General features: G+C 47.4%; 1 protein-coding gene across 3 annotated transcripts in view; it reads right to left on the bottom strand.

Annotated features, from left to right (window-relative positions):
- Positions 1–8,564: 8,564 nt before the first annotated feature.
- Positions 8,565–23,165, bottom strand: part of TEX14 (testis expressed 14, intercellular bridge forming factor) — a 62,304-nt gene continuing 47,703 nt past the window's right edge. Inside the window, exons 24-28 of one of the 3 annotated variants that reach the window (XM_081171947.1) lie at positions 19,724–19,823; positions 18,460–18,571; positions 12,052–12,147; positions 10,696–10,790; positions 8,565–8,724 (exon numbers count right to left, since the gene is read on the bottom strand). In XM_081171947.1, the coding sequence (XP_081028073.1) occupies positions 8,654–8,724; positions 10,696–10,790; positions 12,052–12,147; positions 18,460–18,571; positions 19,724–19,823 (474 nt within the window). In that variant the 3' untranslated portion in view covers positions 8,565–8,653. Of the gene's footprint in view, positions 8,725–10,659; positions 10,791–12,051; positions 12,148–18,459; positions 18,572–19,723; positions 19,824–23,165 lie in introns of those variants that run through there. The other 2 variants (XM_081171946.1, XM_081171945.1) reach the window with 2 other exon arrangements.

Raw genomic sequence — 23,165 nt, 5'->3', positions numbered from 1 at the left:
AGGTTCCCATGTGCCCTTTTTTTTGGTTTGGAGAAATATGGAGGAACCTGAATTGTGATGGGTTTCAGGATGTTCAAATGAAGAACATCCAAATTTTCATTTAACCAAATTTCTCCTCCATCTTTACACACTGCAACAAACTGCTCATTTGGACCCACCCTGGTTCTGCAGGCAAACACGATGGTGACCCTGTCAATTCTCCCTTCTCGCCTTCAGTTCCGCAGTTGCCTCCTCTACACGATGAGCTGTGGCCACAGACCATTATCTTCGCAGGACACGACACCGGCTGGGATCAGCCTCCCAGGCCGCCTCACCACCTCAGCTTCAGAAGGAAGCAGGAATCAAGTGTCGCCTTCCTAACGATGCAGAAGGGCAAGACCTGCCACCACAGCCACCTTTCAACGTGGCTCTTGTTTCCGTTCTCTAAGTCGCCTTGTTAAAAGTGCAAAATCTGGGAAGTGGAATCCCACAGAAGAAGTCAGTACCTTTTATTAGAGGCACATCTGATGGATAGAGACAAATCTGTGAACTTGTTGGTGCCATGTATTTTCTTCCTGCCCAGCTTGTGTCCTAAACTTTGCCCGTTTATAAACGTGAATTGGGCCCAGAAACTAATTGGCAGCCAGTGCAGTTGGGTCAGGATAGGTGCAATATGCTCAAACTGTCTTGCTCCTCTCAAATAATCCTAGTAACTGTAGCTTAGCTCTCACAGAGCTACAGTTCCCAGTACCCTTAGGTTCCTAGGATCCTTGCGGGGGGAAGTCGTGTGCATGAAATGTGCTTTAGTTATGTGGTGCACACGTGATTTATGTTAGAACAACAACAAAAGCCTCCAGGGGTTGCTGGTCTTTTAACTCCCATCAGCCCCAGCCAACATGGTCAACAGATGAGTCACAGTCCAGCAAGATCTGGAGGGCCGCAGGTCTGCAGCCCCCAATGCCCTTTGGAAAAGCTCCAACTCTTTTCTCCAGCAGGCCAGTTAATCTTGCTACTAACACAACTTCTCCGCACACCTGTCCTTTTTCATCTTCTTCTGGCCACACTGCTGGGACCAGGAGTCGTGAACCCAATTTAACAGCCAACTGCATGATTTGCATTTTCTCCAACTGCTCTTGGGAAGAGATAAATGTGTGTGTGTGTGTGTAAGTGAGTGAGAGAGAGAGAGCTGCCCATATAAAGACTCCCATCTTATCTGCACACCAGAGGAAAGGAAGAAATGAAAAACCGTCCGGTTCCTTTAGACCCTCTCAAGCCTTACTTACGCCATCAAAATATCTTGCACCTGAAATAAAATGTATTGCCCCTTTATTTTTGTTAGGTTAGGTTGTTGTCGTGTATGTGGTATTTTTTTTTAAAAAAAAATTGCTTGGAAGTTATTTTTAACAGTGGTTACCCGGGGCGGAAGAGAAAAGCGGAGCGAAATAAATAAATAAGGAAATCAAAGCGAATCACTTTGCTTGAAGGGGCGTGGAAAACGTGTGGATTAAACATCTTTATTTAGCACAAAACAGACTGATGCTAGGATCCCAAGGCCTGTGTGCCAAGGTACTGCAGATACAGAGAGGGGTTGCCAACTTCCCTTTCTGGCTGCAGCTCCTGCGACCAACGTTGACAGCAAGCACCATTAAGAGGCATTGCCTCTTGTCAGCAATGTGGCAGTTACTCTGAAGAAGGGACTGCTGCAATGCACTCTGTGTGGGGCTTCCCTTGTGCTTGATCCAGAACCTGTTGTTTGTGCAGAATGCTGCACCGCAATTGCTGACCCTTGTCAGCGTGCACACTTTGCCTCAGAGGCCCGCACAGCTTGCTGATTTGCCACCAGGCCATGGTGTTGTTTTTAGCACATATAAATTCCTGAACAACTTGGGACCTGCGGGATCATTTACCCCAAATATGCCCACTCGACTGCCCTGCATGAGAGCCAGTGTGGTGTAGTGGTTAAGAGCAGTAGTCTCGTAATCTGGGGAACTGGGTTCGATTCCCCGCTCCTCCACATGCAGCTGCTGGGTGACCTTGGGCCAGTCATGCTTCTTTGAAGTCTCTCAGCCCAACTCACCCCACAGAGTGTTTGTTGTGGGGGAAGAAGGAAAAGGAGAATGTTAGCCGCTTTGAGACTCCTTTGGGTAGTGATAAAGCGGGATATCAAATCCAAACTCTTCTTCTGCTCTCTGGAATGGGTACTGCAAGACGCGCCACATAACTCTCATTCTGCATTTGTAACAAATCAATCTTTGGAACTTTGAACCTCCCTTCCTATTGACATCAAAAAGCATTTTTGTTTAGGCAAGCCTGTTCAGACATGTAGAATGATGACACATGTTGTAAACTGGTTTCCAGCTTTTAATTGATTTCAATTAGTTTTTTAATGTTTTGAATAATTGTTTTTAACTGTATTTTTTACTGACAATTTAATTCATTCATTTTTTGTAAACTGCTTTGAGGCTGAGGTTGTTTTGAAATCAAGGGGCGTATAAATTTTATGAAATGAAATACTTATAAAAACTGCAGCCCATAAGCACTGCCTGAAGAGGCATGTTCTCAACGGGGAATGCATGTTCTAAGATGTCATCTGACTTGTCATCTGAAAGTTTTGTTTTTGCTGCAGAATCATTGCTTCTACTCACACGCAAACATATGCAGACTCAATAGTTGACTGATGGATCGACTGTCACTCATGACTGATGAAACATTTATTCAATTGGATGGCAGCCCTGAAATCTGTGGTGTGATTCCAACTTTGAAAAATACCATATTTTTTGCTCTATAAGACTCACTTTTTCCCTCCTAAAAAGTAAGGGGAAATGTGTGTGCATCTTATGGAGCGAATGCAGGCTGCGCAGCTATCCCAGAAGCCAGAACAGCAAGAGGGATCGCTGCTTTCGCTGCGCAGCAATCCCTCTTGCTGTTCTGGCTTCTGGGATTCAGAATATTTTTTTCCTTGTTTTTCTCCTCCAAAAACTAGGTGCGTCTTATGGTCTGGTGCATCTTATAGAGCGAAAAATATGGTGCCTTGCGCAAACAAATAGACTGAATTATCAGTCATCAGTCTGGTCCTTATCTCCGTGCTTCGCCTATCTTTCACATCTGTTTTTAAAAGTAGCATGTGTACATTTTCATGCATGTATGCAGCCATCCTGGACCATTTTTTAAAAAATAATAATGCAGGAAATATTTTTGGGGGGTGAGGGAACCATGCTGTCAACATCACAGGCACTAGCCAATTGGTGCCTTTGAAAGCTGACTTCCCCTACATGATGAGAAGACGAGGAAACAATAATAATGCTATTATTTGCTCCCCACCCATCGGACTGGGTTGCCCCAATCACTCGGGGCGGCTTCCAGCATATATAAAAATATAATATAACATTAAAAGCTTCTCTGTACAGGGCTGCCTTCAGACGTCTTCTAAAGGTTGTAGAGTTACTTATCTCCTTGACAACTGATGGAGTTTCTCCACTGAGAAAAGAATACATTTGGGTTGACTGCAGAAGGCGTGTCTCTTTCCCTGTTCTATAGCTCTTCTTCTGCCCTCAATTTGCTAGGTAGGAAAACAGGAAGTGAGCATGAAGGGTAAGTGAGGACAATAAATCATCACTTGCCATTCATGGTCTAGGGCAGGATGCCCTGCGCTTCCTGTTGAGCCTGCCTTCCATGAACACCTGAACCCAAACAGATTGATATTAAGTGACAAGTGGGAGCTAATTGCACTGACGGGTCCATGCTGAGCGTAATTATCCAGAGAGGAGTTTGTTGCAAATCAATTAATTAAGAGTGCCTTTCCCCTTTTTAAAGCCATGCTTGCGCTCCCACCCACTCCCGCCTGGTGCCACCGGTTGCTTCGTTTTCTCCCAATTAATACAATTCATCTGCTTTTTGTTTACAACCATCAGGACTTAATCCAATTAATTAAATGTTAAGCAGCGCTCCGTTGACTATCACTAGAGGAAAAGAAGGGGAGGGGGGTTAAATTTGCAAAGAGCAACAAAAAAGAGAATTTGTCACTAATAATTTGCAAAGTGAGGAAGTGATGCTTTCTGCTGCTTGTTCACTCTCTGTGTGCTGACACATGCTGGGTATGCAAGTTTGGTGGGGAAGCATTTGCCTTCCATAGAACACAGAGTGACGCTTATGAAAGAGGCAGAATATTGCTCCATCTAGCTCAGTATAGTCCAAACAATCCCCCCCCCCGTATAATTTTTATTAAGTTTTTCCTTTTATAACACAACAAATACAACCTTACAATAACAAACAAATATACGCAGTAGTATAGTCCAAACTAGTGGTTCTCAGACGGTGCGGCAGGAGACAATGGCAAGTGTTGTGGGAAGATTCAAAGACAATCAAAGAAACTTCAGAATGTTCCCACTGGTAAAAAGTTTTAAGACAAGCAATGAATTCTGCGGCCTCGTACAGGGACATGCTGCAACACTGGTGGAAAAAGATTTGATAATTACTTCCCACCATCGTCTACAGAAAACTTCGACCGGGTTAGAGATCCCTTTTTGAACTGCAGCTGTTCAGGGCTGACACTGAATGAAGAGGAGGAAATGACCTGCATTTTGAATGTTCACACCTTGAAAATGAAACACAGGAGTATGACCCTGGACTCCTTTTTTGGGTATGCAACCAGAAACAGTATCCCCACTTCTCTTCAAGAGCATTAGCTATTCTTCCACAGTTGCCCATCACATATTGTTGTGAACAGGGATTTTCTACTCTGGCAAATATGAAAGATCAGAAAAGAGAAAGGCTTAATTGTGTTGATGAGGAGATGAGAGTTTGTCTCAATTTAGGCCTGATATAAAGGAGATTATCAGGCAAAAGCAAGCTCACACCTCTCAATAAGCTTGTATCCATACTTAAGGTACATATCTAAGAGGCTTGTTTATAATTATATTTTGGGAATGACTCACTTTTTTGGTAGCTGCATTGTTTCATACTTTCTGGATGTCCTGTGATTATATTATAAAACAGTTGTGTTCCGTCTTATAAATCAAACACTGCTAATTGTTGTTTTGGTTTCTGATGTATTTTTTATCAATAAAAATTCGGCGTGGAGCAAATTTTTATTCTGAAAAGTGTGGACCAGAGGAAAAGGTTTGAGAGCCACTGATCTACACTGACTCACTGTGGCTCTCCAGGGTTTCAGGCAGAGGGGATGTTTGCCAGCCTGCCCCCGAGGTATAAAGATTGAATCAGAAACCTCCTGCATGCTCCACCACTGAGCCACAGCCCGTCCAGCTCTTCTGGGGGGTAGATTTGAAGGGGAAGTAGTATGAATTAGGCAGATTCACCTTTCAAGGCAAACCAAATCTATTATCTCCCCCATTCTCATAATCTGAACCCAAAGCCCAGTGTTCGTCCCTGCACTGGGATGGTGTAGCAACGGAGAAGAAATTTGGCTCAGTTCGCAATTAAAAGTGGACGCACCAAATTTCACACTTCCCGAAACAATGCATACCCTGAACCACAGCTGCCACCCTTTGAAATTTGCACTTCTCCAAATTTCTGTGCTGTTATTCCATGAGAGCAGGAAAGATGGCCCTAAGAACCCATGCGATGGAGGTGGAAGTAGACTTTAGTTTTGAGGTGGATGCTGTATCCTTTTTTAAAAATTGCAAACTGGCGTGGGGAACTGAACTTAAGCCTGGAAAAAATGAGCAGCAGAGGTAAATTGAAATTGACAAATTCACCCATCTCTAACCAAAGTGCAAAAAAGCCACCCAGCAACCACTAGGCAGACCTGGGTTTCTTGTTTCTTATCCAGGATTCAGGTAAGGAAGGAAGAGACTCTACTGGCACTAGGAAACAGTTCATTATAAAAGAACTGCTGTAATCATGACATGTTCCAAGCTGAGCTGAGGGACAACTCCGTCTATTCAAGGCTTGTCACCAGACAAGGTGGCTTTTTGCTGTCTCCTGGACTGGCATAAGCAATAACTTGTGACAGAATTGAATAAATTGAGTTGCACCAACCCACCCACACTGCATTCCCAAGGCGGCTTGCACAGCACATGTTCTTAATAATCTGTTCCCTGACACTGTCTGGCATCTCCTCCTCTAGGATCCTTGGCCGGTTGGTGTCACTTTCAATTCTTTAAAAACGTGTTCCAAGAATTCAAGTGAGACAAAAGGCGTGAGGGGCGGGGAAGAGAAGCTTCCACCTGAGGGTGATCACAAGAACTGGCTCCCACGTTGACAGCTAACAGTGAACCTCATAGCGCAGACAGAGTTCCAGCCTAAGCTGCCCCAAAGAAGTAAATGGGGCGTTGCTTTGCCCGTGAGATTTTCAAGCACCTCATTGGTCTCAGACCTTTTATCGGAGAACAAGGGTGAGGAGAAGAAAGAATCGCTGCAGGGGTCTACAAGGGGTGGGTGGGGGTTCATTTACTGTTTGCATTTTAATGAGAATCAATGTCAGACTTCCCAGAACAATATGCAAACCAAAAATGACCAAAAACTGTCAACATCCACACATCTATGACTTGCACAATATAGCTCCCCCCCAAACAATAAAAAAGTACACACACACACACACACACACACACACATTATATATATATATATACACACACATATATCTATCTCCCCCACCACTCTGGGTGGCTTTCAACAAAATATTAAAAATACTAGAAGAAAAGGGTCCATAAAGTGCCTATATCAGGGAGATGGACATACCAAGATGCACTGTATTAAATGAATTTGTTTGCAAAAATGTGTCTAATGCTAATGAATCACCACAAGAGCTTTTGCTTTAAACTGCCAACCAAATTTCAGACTGGGAGAATAAACGTAAGGCTTATTTGCACGTTACAAGCTCCCTCTAAGCATTTCCAAGTGCCTGTGGGAATCATTCATTGATTAATACAGTTGTGCACCCAAGTGGGCAATGATTGTGCATTACGTATAAATAATTGTGCAGGTGTACAACTCGGCTATTTGTGTACACGGATTGCACACTCCTGGAATGTAATGTCCAGACAGTGAAACTGACAGGTTTTTCCATTCCTACCTCCTTCTGGTTACCTTTTGCATTCAAGTAACCACGCAGCCCATCGCATGAAGACCTAGGGTGGCTCGGCTGAAGGTACAAACATAAAGAGAGCCTGCTGGATGAGGCCAATGGTTCATCCAGTCCAGCATCCTGTTCTCATCGTGGCCAACCAGATGCCGGTGGGAAAACTGCAAGCAGGACACAAGCACAAAAGTACTTTCCCCTCCTACAGTTCCCAAGAGCAGGGAATGTGTTGAATGTGAAACGTGCATGCTAAGCCTCTCCATTAAAATGAAAGGGAGCAGTCCTTCGCGAACAAGGGGTCCTTAGGATGTCTCTGAATGGAACGTGCCGTTGGACTATGGTGAAGACTTACAGAATCAGCGGAAGTAAAAAGTGTGGGTCCCAGCAGCCAGGGAAGATGGGAGCTGTTGTCCAACATCTCGAGTACAGTGGTACCTCAGGTTACATATGCTTCAGGTTACAGACACTTCAGGTTACAGACTCTGCTAACCCAGAAATAGTACCTTGGGTTAAGAACTTTGCTTCAGGATGAGAACAGAAATCGTGCTCCAGCGGCGTGGCAGCAGCAGGAGGCCCCATTAGCTAAAATGGTGCTTCAGGTTAAGAACAGTTTCAGGTTAAGAACGGACCTCCGGAATGAATTAAGTACTTAACCCGAGGTACCATTGTACTGCGTTCACTCCCCCAAACAAAGAGTAAAGAGAGGGAATGAATGTGAGCAGCAGTGTCACTCTTCTAGTTGGATGAGGGCAGAAATGCGTGCATTTCATCCTTAGAACACACCTTAGATTACATTTTAGTTCTGATGTGGGACATGGCTCTGTAACTTCCACCCAACCCCTTTGCAGGGCCAAAGTGGTGGTTAAAAAAACTAGACTGGGGCACTTGGTTAAGCATTTAACAACCCCAACAGCCCACATTTAATGCAAAAGTGAGCCCCAAGTGACTGTCCCAAGAGCTAAGGCTATATATGCATGTTTACTTGGGGGGCTCACGCCTATGTAAGTACCTATAGGACTGCACCTGGGGCTTGTTCTTGATGATGCCTCTGCAAGGCACAGTCCTTTTCGTTCCTGCAGGACTTGTGGAGTAAATGGGTCAGGAGGATGGACTGCATTTCTTTGTTTACTGCTGTTGATAAGTCAATCTTTTGTGTTTTTTCTCCCCTCAAAGGGTATTGGTGCACAGCAAACCTCTCACCTCTGAGACCTTGTTTAAAAAAGCATTATTAATTACCAAAAACCCCACAGGGCCACAGGTTTCTGGTCCTGGAGTCTTCTCCTTTCCAAACCCACGGTCAATACTGGCACAGAGGCTGCTTCTGGGGTTTGGTGCAGGTGTTTCTGTGTTTTTGCACCCACAGAAATCAGGGGATCCCAGAAGATGCGTCAGCTAAACGATGCCCCCTTTCCCACCGCAATGGCACAGCCTCCCACTGCGGAGCGGGAACTATTTGGAAGCAGCTGGAGAGGGATCACTGGCGGAAATAACACAACACGGTGGGTTGTTTTTTTTTCACACATTCCTGTATAAAATATAACAGTGTTCATTAAGTTATCTTTCGAGCATATGGTTCATGTTTTTACCCTTCAGGCTGTTTTTGTTTCATTTTTGGTGGTGTTTTTTTTCTTTTCTTCAAAAAAAGTCTTGGTTTCTGCAGGCAGCATCAATCCCTGCTTTGGCATTCGGCTGCGCACAGTTCAGCTCTTCAGAACAAGCACAGGAAAAATGAGATGCTGTCACCCTGTCAGAATCTGAATGGTAAGGAGAGGCTCCCCTATCAGGGTGGACTAGACTGAGAGAAGTGTGCAAATGACTGCCGGGGCCTACACACTGTTGGATGGCTACCTTCCAGGTCTCCCACTGCACATGGGCCCTCTATATCCACAAAGTTGGTCAAGCAGCCTCGAGAGGACAGCTGGCAAGGTTTTCCCAGCATCTCCCGCCCCAATGCCACCATTCTTGTGTTATGCAAGAGAGAGGAGAAAAAGCATGCCGTTTTACTGATTTTTAGATATTGCGTGGGACCAGGGAGGGTGTGGGAGGAGAATGAGCTTAACCAAAAAGATTGTGTTTTGAAAAGCAATCCCATTTTGCAAAATAAACGAGGCGTCTGGCCTCCTGTTCCTAAGCACCTACTATATCAAACGGATGCATCAGGCACATTTGAGCGAGATGTGAAAAATTGGTTTCCTTCTAGCGGCTGCTTCGGTTTCATAGTCGGCCTAATCCCTCGCAAGGCAATCTTCCGCAGGCGGCTGTAAATCCTGCCTAACAAGGTTAGGAGAGGAGCTCTAACTCCCCGGCAGAGCATCTGCTTAGCATGCACAAGGTCCCAGGTCCCAATCCCCAGTGCATGCTTACTGGGGGTCATGGCCCAGGTAGGGGCTCTGGAGGGCGCAGATGAGTTTCTGCTCCAGTGGAGCCTGAGTGGTGGATGTGGGTGGGTGGGTGGTTGGGGGGGGTGTGCGTGCGCTATTTGGGGAAGAGAACCAGTGAGAAGTTTCACATCGCAACGAGCTGAGCAAGCATTTTGGATGAAAAGGTCTTGCCACAAAGTTACTTATGAAGATAAGGAGGAGGTGGGGTTGTGGGCTTCACGCCCCTTCCCTACACTCGTAGGGGCTGGCTCCAACCCCCGCGATAGCAAGGGGTATCCTCGGCCACGTCATACCCCGGGCCAGCCAATCAGCTGGGGCCGGGGGCGTGGCCTCGCCTATTTAGGTCTGGCGCGGCCGAGGCTCCCCCTCTTTCCATCCCCACAGCGGACTTGGTTTTTCCCTCCCTTCCCACCCTTTAGGCAGGTTCTCTGACGTTGCTATGAACTTCGGCCGGTCGCCGTCAAGGGGCCTGGTAGGAATTTTTCCAAATGGCAGATTGGCTCCAGCCATTTGGTTTTCGCCTACCTCATAGCAAACTGTCACAACTCCTCGGTATTGGCGGTTAGGCATTGGTGGGGGTATTGATCTATTGTTATGCAGATGAAGGGTGGGAAGGAGACCATCACCTCCCCCCCAAACAAAGGGTAGTCCAGTAAAGGATTCTGGGGGGCGTGGCCTTGTCCTAAGCCCAAGGAGGTGTGGGCCTACGGCACGCCCCCACGCGGTGAGACCGGGGGGAGGTCCTAGTTGACGTGCCTCAGCAGGACTCCTCCCACTGGTGGTTAACCCTTACCGGCCTTCATGCCGGTTAGTTGTTAGGACCAATGCCTAAGCCAATACCGCTCAAATCCTGTACTCAATAAAGTTGTGGCCTAATTCGACCCATTAACCAGAATTCTTGTGTCCTGTGTCTTTATTTCCTTGGGGGGAGGCGGGAACTCGCCATGCAAAGAGGGTCACACGTGCATAAACCTGGTTCTCCCCCTTCATCGTTCATAAGAGCCTGCTGGATCAGGCCAAAGGCCTCTCTAGCGCAGCGCCCTGCTCTCAGGGGCCAATCAGTTGCCTGTTGCATTTGCTCCTCCTGTGGTTTCCAGCAACTGGCATTTGAAAGCAGCTGCGGAGGTGGAGCACAAGCCACCATGGCCAGTAACCATTGATGGACCTCTTGTCCATTAGGTTTGATTTGTTTTGAGCTTGGTGAGGTTTCGAACTCAACACTTGAAAAAAAAAGAACGCTAAAAAGACACAACGCAGGGGCACGGTCCCATGTTTCTTTTATGTATCAAGACAGACCTTCAACATTCTCGGCAGAACCCTCCGATTCGCTGAAGCTGTCCTCTGCTCCGTCCCTCATCTCGATGTTTCCGTGATGGGCGTGGCTTGGCTCCCTTAGGGGACAGAGAGGTGTTGTGTCAGGGGCAGCTTTGGGGTGCGGCCCGTTTTTAACGGCATCTATCCAATCGGCTCTTCTGGAAACAATTTTAAAGGTGGACCTACAAAAGCAGCCCTTTCTGAAACAGCACGAGAAATGAAACCCAGGTAGCCTTCAAAATTCATCCTTCTGCGAAATTTGCGGCGCAGTTCTCCAACCAAATGATAGGTAGAAAAAATAGTGTGCATATAAAGGCAAGTATTTGTGGGGGAATACACAGTGATGCAATACAGTTAGAAAGACTGCTTGTAAAAATGTGTACCTTAGTTTAAAATTGCATTCAAAAATGCATAGTTTGGAGAAACCTACACCAGAATACTTAGAAATTTTCATAAGCTTTTAATAATAATAATTAAATAATAAGAAGAATAATTACAAATAGCTGTTGAAGTGTGGAGAATTGAATTTTAGAATGGGAAAAGGAAAACCCATGAGAGCAGAAGTCAACAGTTTCATCCATGTCTACTTGGAAGAATCACCTTCTCCTGTATATATACCTGCCTGGGCCTTGAGATCTTCATGGGAGGCCCTTCTCCAGGTTAGGGTCATAGGGTTGCAGCCAATGCTAGTCCTACTAAAAGTAGACCCACTGAAGTTAATGCACATGACTAACTTCAATAAGTTCACTGTGGGCAGAATTAGTTTACACCAAGTCCATTGCTCCCTTTAGCTCAGTGTTATTTATAAGGTCTGTGTTCACCAGTAATGCTAAGCCATAGTTAACATTAACCACAGTTTATAAACCAACAAGAAACTGCAGCTGGAGAGCATGATTTGCTCCTGGGTTAATAAAGCCATTGATTAAGCTGCTGCATGAGGAGTTTTCAAGCAGGAAGCTGAGAGAATCAATGACCCTCCAGATGTTACTAGCCTCCAACTTCCACCAACCCGAGACAGCTTGGACAAGGATCAAGGAATTGTAATATTCAGCAAGTTCTCCCACCTCTGAGCTACTGTTATGTCTGCACTGAGCCAAGCAGTATAGAAACAAGCTGGTGCAGACCTATCCTTAAGTCTGCCAGGTACATTTGCCTTTTTCTCAAACCACCTCAATCCGCTAGCGAGCATCAGTGTGGGATCTCTGCCCAGCGCTTTCTAATATGCTGCTGCTTCTGGCACTAGTCAGTTTTCCAGCTCCGCTGACATCCCTTCGTTCTCACAAGCAGAGAACAGTCTTTCTTGGGTGATATGAATGGGTTGTCAGTCACTTCACTAACCTCTTGATGGGGGCTGATGGCTCTGCGCGAGGGTTGCGACTGTCGGCAACTGGCCTGAGGACAGCTTCCAAAACATCATCAAGGCTTGAGTGAGCCCTGCAAAAGAAAAGGAAACACATGCTCCCAAAATCCATATTATTAGAAAGGATGCTGGCATGTTGAAGGGCTGGGTGCTTGGTGGGGTGGAGACCCGGGGGGGGGGGGAGAGAAAGAGAGAGAAAAAACCATTTTCTCTATCGCTACCTTTTACTGATACCACTCAAGGTTATTAGGCCTGCAAAGGGAGTTTGAAGAAAGAATTTCAATGCACTTTTTTACTGCCCTTCATCGCTGGCTGACACTGAATGTTGGCTTCTCTGCTTCTTTCACTCTGCATCCTTGCTGCTATGCAAACAAGGTTTGTTTTATTATTATGAACACAGGAATCTTCTTTATACAGAGACAAGACTTGTTGGGTCCACCTAGCTCAGCATTTTCTACCCTGAATGGCAGCAGCTCTCCAAGATGCCGGGCAGGGAGTCTCTCCCTCCCCCTAACTGGAAATGCCATTGAGGATTGAACCTGAGGTCTTCTGCATGCAAAGCAGGTGCTTTATCAATGAGATGATGCTGCCCCCCCACCCCCCGTTGAATTGTAACTTATTGAATTCTGAACATTGCAGTTCTGATGGGTGTTCTTTTATCTTTATTTTAATTGTATGCACGCTTGTTTGGGGGGAGGCGTGCTAGAAAACCAGTTTGTAAGACTTTTGCATTCAAGTAACCAACTGCAGGGACATGGGTGGCGCTGTGGGTTAAACCACAGAGCCTAGGACTTGCCAATCAGAAGGTCGGCGGTTCGAATCCCCGCGAAGGGGTGAGCTCCCATTGCTCGGTCCCTGCTCCTGCCCACCTAGCAGTTCAAAAGCACGTCAAAGTGCAAGTAGATAAATAGGTACTGCTCTGGCAGGAAAGTAAACAGTGTTTCCGTGTGCTGCTCTGGTTCGCCAGAAGTGGCTTAGTCATGCTGGCCACATGACCCGGAAGCTGTACGCTGGCTCCCTTGGCCAATAAAGCGAGATGAGTGCCGTAACCCCAGAGTTGTTCGCGACTGGACCTAATGGTCAGGGGTCCCTTTACCTTTACCTTTACCCAACTGCAGAGAAATGCTGCAGAGCTGATTTAACAACTCTGGAACGCAGTGAAGTGCCGGGCAAAGGTTCTCCACAAGCTTTCGGCAGGTGGAGGCAAAGCTTTATTCAGCACTGTTGTCTGCAGATACTATGGTTCTGGTTCTCCAAAGACTGGATGAAATCCTCACCAGAATAGTTAACATTGAGAAACAATTGGATACTAGTTCCTCCCCTTTAATTGCCCAAGGGATGATAAGAAATGACTCTGTTAACAACTCACCAACTCAAACTATGGATGAAGTGAGGTCCTGTCAAGTCTTGCAAACGAACCAGATAATGCTTGAGATTCACTGTTACACTCATAGGTGGATGAACCGCAGACAAATTACTATGTCCTTGTCTCAGCTCTTGAATTACCATTACCGAAATGTAGATCTAGAAAATTTCCACTTCCTGCCTACCTTGAGAAACACCATGCGCCTATTTATGACCTTTAGGTCATCAACCCTCCCATCTCGACTCATGGAGATAAAGGATACTCTATGGTGGTCCCACTCTCTCCGCCCAGTGAGGGTATTTAAAGACGAAACAAGGAGGCAATTGGTCCCTTGCATAGAGTCAAAGCTAATGCGGATAAAGGAAACCAAGCTCAACACTAGAAATACTAATTGCCCGAAGGAAGAAAAGAACTCTATAAGCCTAGAATTACAAGACCTGAAGAAGAGGCTAATGAGTATAAAGACTGAGATTTCTACCCAAAATATAAGGACAGTAGAGCCTAGAGCACAATATTTAAAGACGTCCAATAGCTCTTTATCCCATAGAAAGACATCAGTGCAACTCCCTGTTCCCTTTTCAAACGACACCAAATTAGATGAGGAATTTGGCACCTCCGACATTTCTATGGCAACAACACCTAAAAAATTCTATGTTGCTGACAATCTGGAGATATCCAGCACCAACTCTACATCTGGACCTTTGCCTAATGTTCCAAAAACTTATCAGAATGATCAGCCTTCTCTACTGTACTCCTGGCGAGACAGGATGGACAGATCTTCCGAATTCGAATCTGGCTCTTTGTTGGCCAGTGATCCACATTTTATAACACATACCTCATTAATACTTCCACAGCCACAGATAGAACCAACAATCCTCCAATTAACCCAGGAGGGAGAGGGGGATTGACAGTTAATGAAACACCATGGGACTGTCCCCCCCGCTTGGGGTGCGGTTGGTTGGGTTTTATCTTCTAGGGATACTTACCCTATCAGACCTCCACCTCTTTCCCATACCATTTTGACCCAGGAGTCCTGGCCCAAGGATGACTTGTTATTGAGGGGATGTTACCCATCTATTGGGGAGGCTAGTATGGGATCTAGGATTTCCACAATTGAAGGGCTAGGGAGGAATGGCGGTAGGGCTAGATATCTCTATCGGCGAAGGGTTTCGAGATGCAGTGATCCTCGAACCCCTTCCAATCTACGCCCCATCCCAAGGGATGAGGGTAGGGAGAACAAGGATTACACACCTCCGTCATTGGTGCTGTGCAATGCCAGGTCCATAGGCAACAAAACTGCCACCATGCGTGACTTTTTTGTCTCGCAGGGGATTGACCTGGCTTGCGTGACGGAGACCTGGGTACGGGAAGGCGAAGTAGTCTCCCTACATGAGATAACACCCCCAGGTTTCTCTGTCCTCCATCAATCGCGGACTGTAGGTCGGGGGGGAGGAGTAGCGTTGTTATTCCGGGAGGATTGCTCTTTCAGAGCTCTGCCATCACCGGCAATCTCCGGCATTGAATGTGTTGGTCTCGTGTGGGGCACCAAGGAGAGCTTGGCTGTCTGGCTGGTGTACCGACCACCCAGCACATCTGCAGCCACCCTGTCAGATCTGCTGGAGGTGGTGGCGGGCTGGGCCTTGGAGTTCCCAAACCTACTGGTTTTGGGAGACTTCAACGTCCATGCCGATGCCGCTCCCTCCTCACAGGCTCTAGACCTAGTGACTTCCATGGCAACACTAGGGCTCTCCCAGTTTGTTTTGGGCCCCACTCATCAAGCAGGCCACACGCTGGATCTGATCTTTGGGGCTGGCATAGATGTGATCATGCTCCCCGCTGTGAAAGTGCCATGGTCTGATCACTACGCTTTAAAAGCCAAGATTGACTTCCCGCTCCTCCCCGGCTCGGGTGGCGAGCCTATTTGGGCTCGTCCGCGAAAACTGATGGATCCTGATAGATTCCGACAAGCCTTGCGGAACCCTGCTCCTCCTGGCGACCCATTAGATGACCTTGTTGAGGACTGGAATAACCGGCTCTTGGCAGCCATTGATGAGATCGCGCCTAAGCGCCCTCTGCGACCCCGCCGAAACCGGGCCCCTTGGTTTACTGAGGAGCTCCGGAAAATGAAGCGGGATCTCAGACGGCTAGAGCGAGTATGGCGACGGACTCGTGACGGAGCCTCAAGAACATCTTATAGGACGCTTATGAAAGCCTATGAGATGGCTATGAAAGCTACTAAGAAATCTTACTTTGCAGCTTCTATTGCATCCGCTAGCTCTCGCCCGGCACAACTTTTTAGAATAATTAGGTCAATAACGTCCTTAGGAGGACAACCAAATTTAAGCACAAATTCGACCCACAGCTGTGAGGCATTCGCGAGCTTTTTTGCGGAGAAAGTCCTGTTGCTCCGCCGTGACCTCCCTGCCAATTTAGATACAGTGACTGAACTGGAGGCCCCTCGACTGACTTCAGGTCCAGTGTTGGACCATTTCGATCGGATACTCCCTACTGATGTGGATAGATTCCTCCAAGTTGGTAGGCCCACCACCTGCCTCCTTGATCCGTGCCCGTCTTGGCTGATTAGGGAGTGTCCAGATGTTGCGCGGACCCCCCTGGTTGAAATTATCAATTTGTCCCTTGACACGGGGACATTCCCAGGGGAACTGAAGGAAGCAGTGGTGCGTCCACTCTTAAAGAAAGCTTCATTAGATCCCTTAGACCTATCCAATTACCGCCCAGTTTCAAATCTTCCATACCTGGGTAAGGTAATTGAGAGAGCGGTTGCTGAACAGCTTGGTAGGTTTCTGGAGGAAACATCAGCATTAGATCCATTTCAGTCCGGTTTCCGTCCTGGTTTTGGGACGGAGACGGCTCTGGTTGCCCTAACAGATGATATCCGTAGACAACTGGATCGAGGCGGGTCAGGACTGCTGATCCTTTTAGATTTGTCAGCAGCCTTTGACATGGTCGATCATGATCTTCTGGACCATCGCCTTGCAGACGTGGGGATACAGGGCATAGCCCGTAACTGGTTGTGCTCTTTTATCTCTGGTCGGGGACAGAGGGTGGCACTAGGGAGGGAAATGTCGTCACGCCACTCCTTGGTGTGTGGAGTGCCGCAGGGCGCAATTCTCTCCCCAATGCTTTTTAACATCTTTATGCGCCCCCTTGCCCAGATTATCCGGAGCTTTGGGCTGGGCTGTCATCAATATGCTGATGACACTCAGCTCTATCTACTGATGGATGGCCACACCAACTCGGCCCCTTACACACTGACCAGATGCTTGGAAGCTGTGGCTGGATGGTTTCGTGGGAGCCGATTGAAACTAAATCCTTCGAAGACAGAGGTCCTATGGCTAGGTCGGGATAGCATGGGGATGAGGGACCAACTCCCTTCTCTTGCGGGGGCCCAATTAGTGCCATTGCCTTCCGTTAAGAGTTTGGGTGTAATCCTTGACGCCTCCCTTTCCATGGAGGCACAAGTCACAGCAACAGCCAAGGCGACATTTTTCCACCTTCGCCGCATCAAGCAGTTGGTCCCTTACCTTTCCCGCCCCGACCTGGCCACAGTGATCCATGCGACAGTCATCTCCAGGCTTGACTACTGTAACTCGCTCTATGCGGGGCTGCCCTTGAAGCTGTCCCAGAAACTCCAGCGGGTTCAGAATGCTGCAGCGAGGCTCCTCACAGCGTCTCTGCCATGGGAGCATATTCATCCAGTGCTTTTCAAGCTGCACTGGCTCCCAGTGGAGTACAGGGTCAGATTTAAGGTGCTGCTTTTGACCTTTAAAGCCCTTCACGGCCTAGGACCCTCGTACCTACGGGACCGCCTCACCTGGTATGCCCCACGGAGAGCCTCAAGGTCCATAAATAACAACACCCTAGTGGTCCCAGGCCCTAAGGAAGTTAGATTGGCTTCAACCAGAGCCAGGGCCTTTTCAGCACTGGCCCCAACTTGGTGGAACGCTCTGTCTCATGAGACCAGGGCCCTGCAGGATCTGATCTCTTTCCGCAGGGCCTGTAAGACAGAGTTGTTCCGCCTGGCCTTTGGATTGGAGCCAATTTGATTCCCTCCGCCCCCTTTTTCTTTTTTCTTTTCCTTCTCCTGCAATGAGGCTCCATTTTAATATTTTAATGTTCCATTATTTTAATGTTGTATTTTATTTTTGTTTTTAAGTTGTAATCACTCATCTTGTTTTTATTATTGCTTGTAAGCCGCTCTGAGCCCGGCCTTGGCTGGGGAGGGCGGGGTATAAATAAAAAATTATAATTATAATTATAACTACTGCTTTACAACAGCAGAAGCATTAAAAGGCTGACTGGGCTCCTTAAGTCAGTGGTTTTCAACCAGTGTGCCCTGGCAACCTGGGGTGCCTTGAATGATGGTCAGGGGTGCTGCAGGCAACACTGGCCTCTATCCCTCTTTCCTTCCCTCCCTCCTCTGATGCCCTCTCGCATCTCTGCCTCCCGAAGGCTTGCACAGATGTTTGTTGCAGCAGCCCTGGCTATAAGCTCTGCAGACGAATGGTGCCTCTGGAGCTGGCGAATGGTGCCTCTGGAGCTTCAGCCAGGAGCTGAAGCAGACTCAGAAAAGCCCGGCCAGCCAGTCCATCAGCCCTCACTGTTGGGAATGGACAGACAAGTCCCAGGCCCCTGTGGGGCAGTGAGAGTAAGCACCTCTTTGGCGCGGGAGGGCAGTTCAGAGACCAGGGATGGTGGCAGCAGCTGCCCGGAGGGGAGAGGAGAGGAGGCTGAGGGAGCACTCCGCAAGGGGGTTGTTCAGAAAAGGGCAAGAGGCTGCCAGCTCTGCAGGCAAGGGGGTGACATAACTGGGCTCCTGAGCCCCACAGGGGTGCCGCAGAAAGAATGCAGTTGGTTAAGGGAGCCGTGGACTCAAAAGGGTTGAACACCTCTGCCTTAAGTGATCAGGGAATTGGCAATGGAAAGAGCCCATCTTGCTGGACTGAAGCGAAATTAATCTCTCTCACACCCACCCCAGTTCTAGAAGCTTGCTGTGTACCTTTCTGTATCTTCTTCTAGACACAAAGTGTCATTGTTCCAGAGGCTGCCATCAGCTTTGCACTCCTCCAGCTTTATTTCTTGATCTTCTGGATCTGCTTGCTCAAGAATCACTGGCATCAAAAGAGCATTAACAGGATGCGTCAAAGAGCTGGAGATATTCCGGAGCATTTTTGCCAAACAATCCCTAGCTCAGCCAGTTTCAAGATCTGGCAATGGACACCCGGTCCAGCCTGCGCCTTCTATAAAAATTGAAATTCCACTTTACCGCACTGGCAACTTCGAAGGAGCTTCCAGGAGTGGTTTTCTGATCTACAGTGGTACCTTGGTTTAAGAACAGTCCAATTTAAGAACTTTACCTCGGTCTAAGAGCGGAATCCGAATGGCGGAAGGGCACCGGTGGCGGGAGGCCTCATTAGGGAAAGCGCACCTTGGTTTAAGAATGGTTTCGGTTTAAGAACAGACTTCCAGAATGGATTAAGTTCATCAACCAAGGTACCACTGCATTTTCAAAGCATCAGGGCAGCTGCCGTGCTCCGTTATTTTGTTTGCATTTATTTACACATCTTAATTGGGTTGCATTTTATAAATAGCAGTATTTAGGGAGCTGAGTTCGGTGGGCCCTTAGGGGCTGCTGATGAGGTGGTGTGTGGTGGAAGGGACGTTATATTCCTGCATGTGTGAAGAACCAACAGATGGGAAGGTGGGTGACTAGATTACACCTTTTGCTGCACCATTAAAATATTTACAAGTGGGAGGGCAAAGGGCAAAGTTAAGCAAACTGGCGAAGCCCATAGAACACAGAGAGTTCAGAAGATCAGAAGGGCTGGGCTGCTGGATCAGGGTCAAAGGGGGCACATCTGCTCCAGCATCCTCAGTTCTCACTGTGCTCAAATGCCCCCAAGGAGAAGGCTGAAAGCAGGACCTGAGAGCAACAGCAGCAATCTCAGGAACTGGGATTCACTGCCTCCAACAGTGGAGGTATAACGTCGCCATCAACAAGCTTTTCCCCACAGGATAACTAGGTCTCTGCCACAGGTGTCCGTTTTGTACTATTTTTTAAAATACATATACGTATTCTGTTTCTTTGTGTTGCTTTTAATTCTCTCTCTTAGTTGCTTTGTATATCCTGTGCATCGCCTTAATGGAAAAAGATGCATAAATAAATAGTAGGGGCTGGTAGCCATTGTTTCAACAACAGGGTGTCTCTAAACATTGCACTGAGACTCAGGCTGAGCCCTCAATCTGCACGCTGCCTGCCCTACCTTCCTGGAGTTGGCTCTCCTGAGCAGAAGGGGGAGCCTCCAATTCTTTCTGACCCCTCTGAAGGTGCAACTGTACGCCAGGGGGTTCCGACGAAGCACCCTGTGAAACATAAATGCTCAGAGGTGTTTTTTTTTTAAGGTGTTAAGATCGACAAGGGAGGCCCCAGCTCCCTTTTCCTTAATCAGAATTAACCCTGGGATGGGTCAGAAACAGGGATGTGTGCTTAAAGAAATTGTGGACTTTGGTACAGATTCACTTAGTCCACTCACCCTGCTCTCCTGGAGTAATATGCAGCTGGAAGCATCATCTATTTACTTCATCACAAACAATTTATATACCCGTGGGGGAGGATACAAAGCAGTTTACGAAAAGAACAATAAAATCAGTAAAAACATCCATTTAAAAACAAGAAAACTCAGCTGGTAAGAGTGCGAGATTCTTAACCTCAGGGTCTTGGGTTCGAGCCCTATGTTGGGCAAAAGATTCCTGCATTGCAAGGGGTTGGACTAGATGACCCTCGTGGACCCTTTCGACTCTAAATGCTTTTAGCAGGTGCCGAAAGGGGTACAGGGAAGGCACCAGCCTCGTGTCAATAAGCAGGGAGTTCCAAAGTGTGGATGCTGCCACGCTAAAAGATCACTTTCTTACAAATGCGGAACAAGTCCTTTGTGGCACCTGTGACCAGTGCCTGCTCTGCAGATTGGAGCAGACTACACAGCACCAGGTAATCTTGCAGGTAAGTTATGTTACTTACCAGCTTTTGCACTTCCTGGCTGAGCAAAGTACTATCAAAATAGCTTTACGGAGAATTATGAAAAAAGATCATCAGTTGCTTATGGTAAATGCCCATGGGGGCAGGGAGACAAGCAGCAGGCATATTGACAAGAGGGGGCCAACATCCCCCCCCCCTCACTGCCCTGGGGAGGCAGGGCCACATATTGCAAGGCTGATTGGCATAGCCAGCTCCTTCAACCTCCCCCGCTAAGCCAACACTGACTGGCAGAGTGAACTCTCCGGGAATTCAGACAGGGAGCTTCTCCCAGCCCCATCTGGAGATTCTGGGGGCTGAACCCGGGACCTTCTGCATGCATAGCACGCACTCTGCCTATGAGTTATGGCCCTTCTCCAGATTAGTGAAAATAATTTGTCCTTACTCCCTGCCTCCCCGCTCAGTCACTAGGGGATACAAAAGCTTCTCGTGCCATGCTGTCTGATGAGCAAAGCTGGTCGTGTTTTGGGGGGAGGGAACATGCCTGGCCCTTGCCTAATTGAGAAAAACATCCCCCCCCTTATTTTCCGTGGGAGGGAAGCAGTTGATTAAAGGGAAAACTCCCTCTAGTCATTTATCCTTCCAGCCTGACCTCCTTGGTCTGGAATTCTGCACGGTGACTCCAGCCAAGATGAATCTGTGGCCCCTAATGAGTTTAATAAGCACTGGCCGGCTGCCTGGCCAGTCCCTGAGTAGGCGGCAGTGACCTGCCGACTGCTGTTGTGGTTCGGTGACCTCCAATTTTCGTCTAGAAGCAGCAACAGCCCTGTCGATGAATGACAACCGGGCGGGCAGGCGAGGGGGGGGGCACAAGGGGAACTTGGCAGCTCCTTAGAATTCTATTGAATGGCAGGGGAGATAATGGAGGGGAAGAGCTGCAGCAACACAGATCAAGGGGACCGGCTGAGGTTGCCTTGGAAATGCGCTGAGAGAACAGAGCAAGGGCTGTTTGACACCACAGAACTGATAATGTCTCCCTGACTGCTTGTTGCTTTAACAAACGTGGGCACATTACATCACTTTCTGAGGTTTTCTTGGGAGGCTTTCTTGGCATTTTAAGAAAAGCTGTGCTAAAACAAAGACCAAACTCTTAAGGGCAAGGCTGGTGCCGAGGTTTGGCAAGTTTGGGTGTGTACTAGGGGTCCCCCTTAGGACTAGCAAATGACCCCCACCAACCAGCAGGAAGTGGATTTCCCATTCCCATGCTCCAAATAATGTTTCACATCACACCTGCTTTTCAGTTCAAGTCGGAGCATTTCTAAGATCGGCTTCAGGATGAGTGAAGAACGTGCAGAAGCTTGCTTGTTTTCAGTTTATTGTCTCCCCACCCCGCCCAATTAGATTTCTTGATGTGCGACAGCACACAACACGCATTGATGAAACTGCAGCACACACACACAAAGGAATCTTGATGGGGTAACTGCATTATTGTGGTTGGATTCTTTCTGCAGTTGCCTGGGTAGGAGGGAAACTGGATTTTTACTCTGAACTCTGTGTAAGCCCTGACTGGCTCAACAACGAGTTTGACTTATCTGATTAGTCACATGAGGCAGCAGGTTCCCAGCTACTATAAAGTTATGTTTTGTGGAAGCAGCGGTTATTGCTGTTTTTGCCACTGGGAAAAGTGGGAGAATGCACTTTGTGTGGAATATCCTATTTGCATCCTCAGGAAATGTACATTATTTGTGCATTTTGAAAAGCAAAAAAAGGGATATGATCTATAATATTAGGTTATGTTTGTAGTGAAGGACACATCAACAAGCAAGCAGCTGCTCTGGCTGAAAATCTTCCTTCAGCCACTGATGGAGGGAAGAAATGGGCTACATTCCAGGAAAGAGTTTGTTGTCAAAACTCTCCCCAAAGACTGCAGACCTGCAGCCTGTGTTTTGTCTTCTATTATATGTTACAGTTATTTTCCTACCTGTGCCGTTAATTCTTTCTCTCTCTTCTCATATTGAGGTGTGTTATATATATATATATATATATATATATATATATATATATATATATGCATGCATGCTATATCCAAGGATAGCATAGCATATTTTCATACTTTGGGTCTTTTTGTTCTCTATATACTCATTCAGGGAACCTCATAAGAACAGCTTGCTGGATCAGGCCAATGGCCCGCCTAGTCCAGCCCCCTTCTCTCACAGTGGCTAACCCAAAGCCTTTAATGAGAAATCTGCAAGCAGGACCAAAGCACCAGAGCCCTCTGCTCTCCTCCTGTGGCTTCTTCCAGCAACTGGTATTCGGAAGCATATTTGGAGGCAGGGCAGAGCCATCCAGGCTAGTAGCCATCCAGAGCCCTCTCTTCCTCCATGAATCTGTCTAATCCTCGTTTAAAGCCATCCAAGTTGGTGGCCATCCCTGCCTCCTGTGGCAAGGAGTTCCACAGTTTAACTACGCGCTGCGTGAAGAAGGATTTTCTTTCCTCTGTCCTGAATCTTCCAACGTTCAGCTCATTCATTGGGGCTCCACAAGTTCTAGTGTTATAAGGGAGAAACACTTTTCTGCCTGGCATGCAGTTATATAATTATGTTGACCGCATTCATTATTGACTGCACTTTGTGCAGATCTAGACCATCAGCTAACCTAGCTCAGTGCTGCCTGCACTGACAGGCAGCCGTGGCTCTCCAGGGTTTCAGGGCAGAGGATTATTCCCAGCCCTC

Source organism: Podarcis bocagei (genome assembly GCF_964188305.1).
Source record: "Podarcis bocagei genome assembly, chromosome: 15".
Lineage (NCBI taxonomy): Eukaryota > Metazoa > Chordata > Lepidosauria > Squamata > Lacertidae > Podarcis > Podarcis bocagei.
This window is presented reverse-complemented; position numbering and strand designations above follow the sequence as displayed.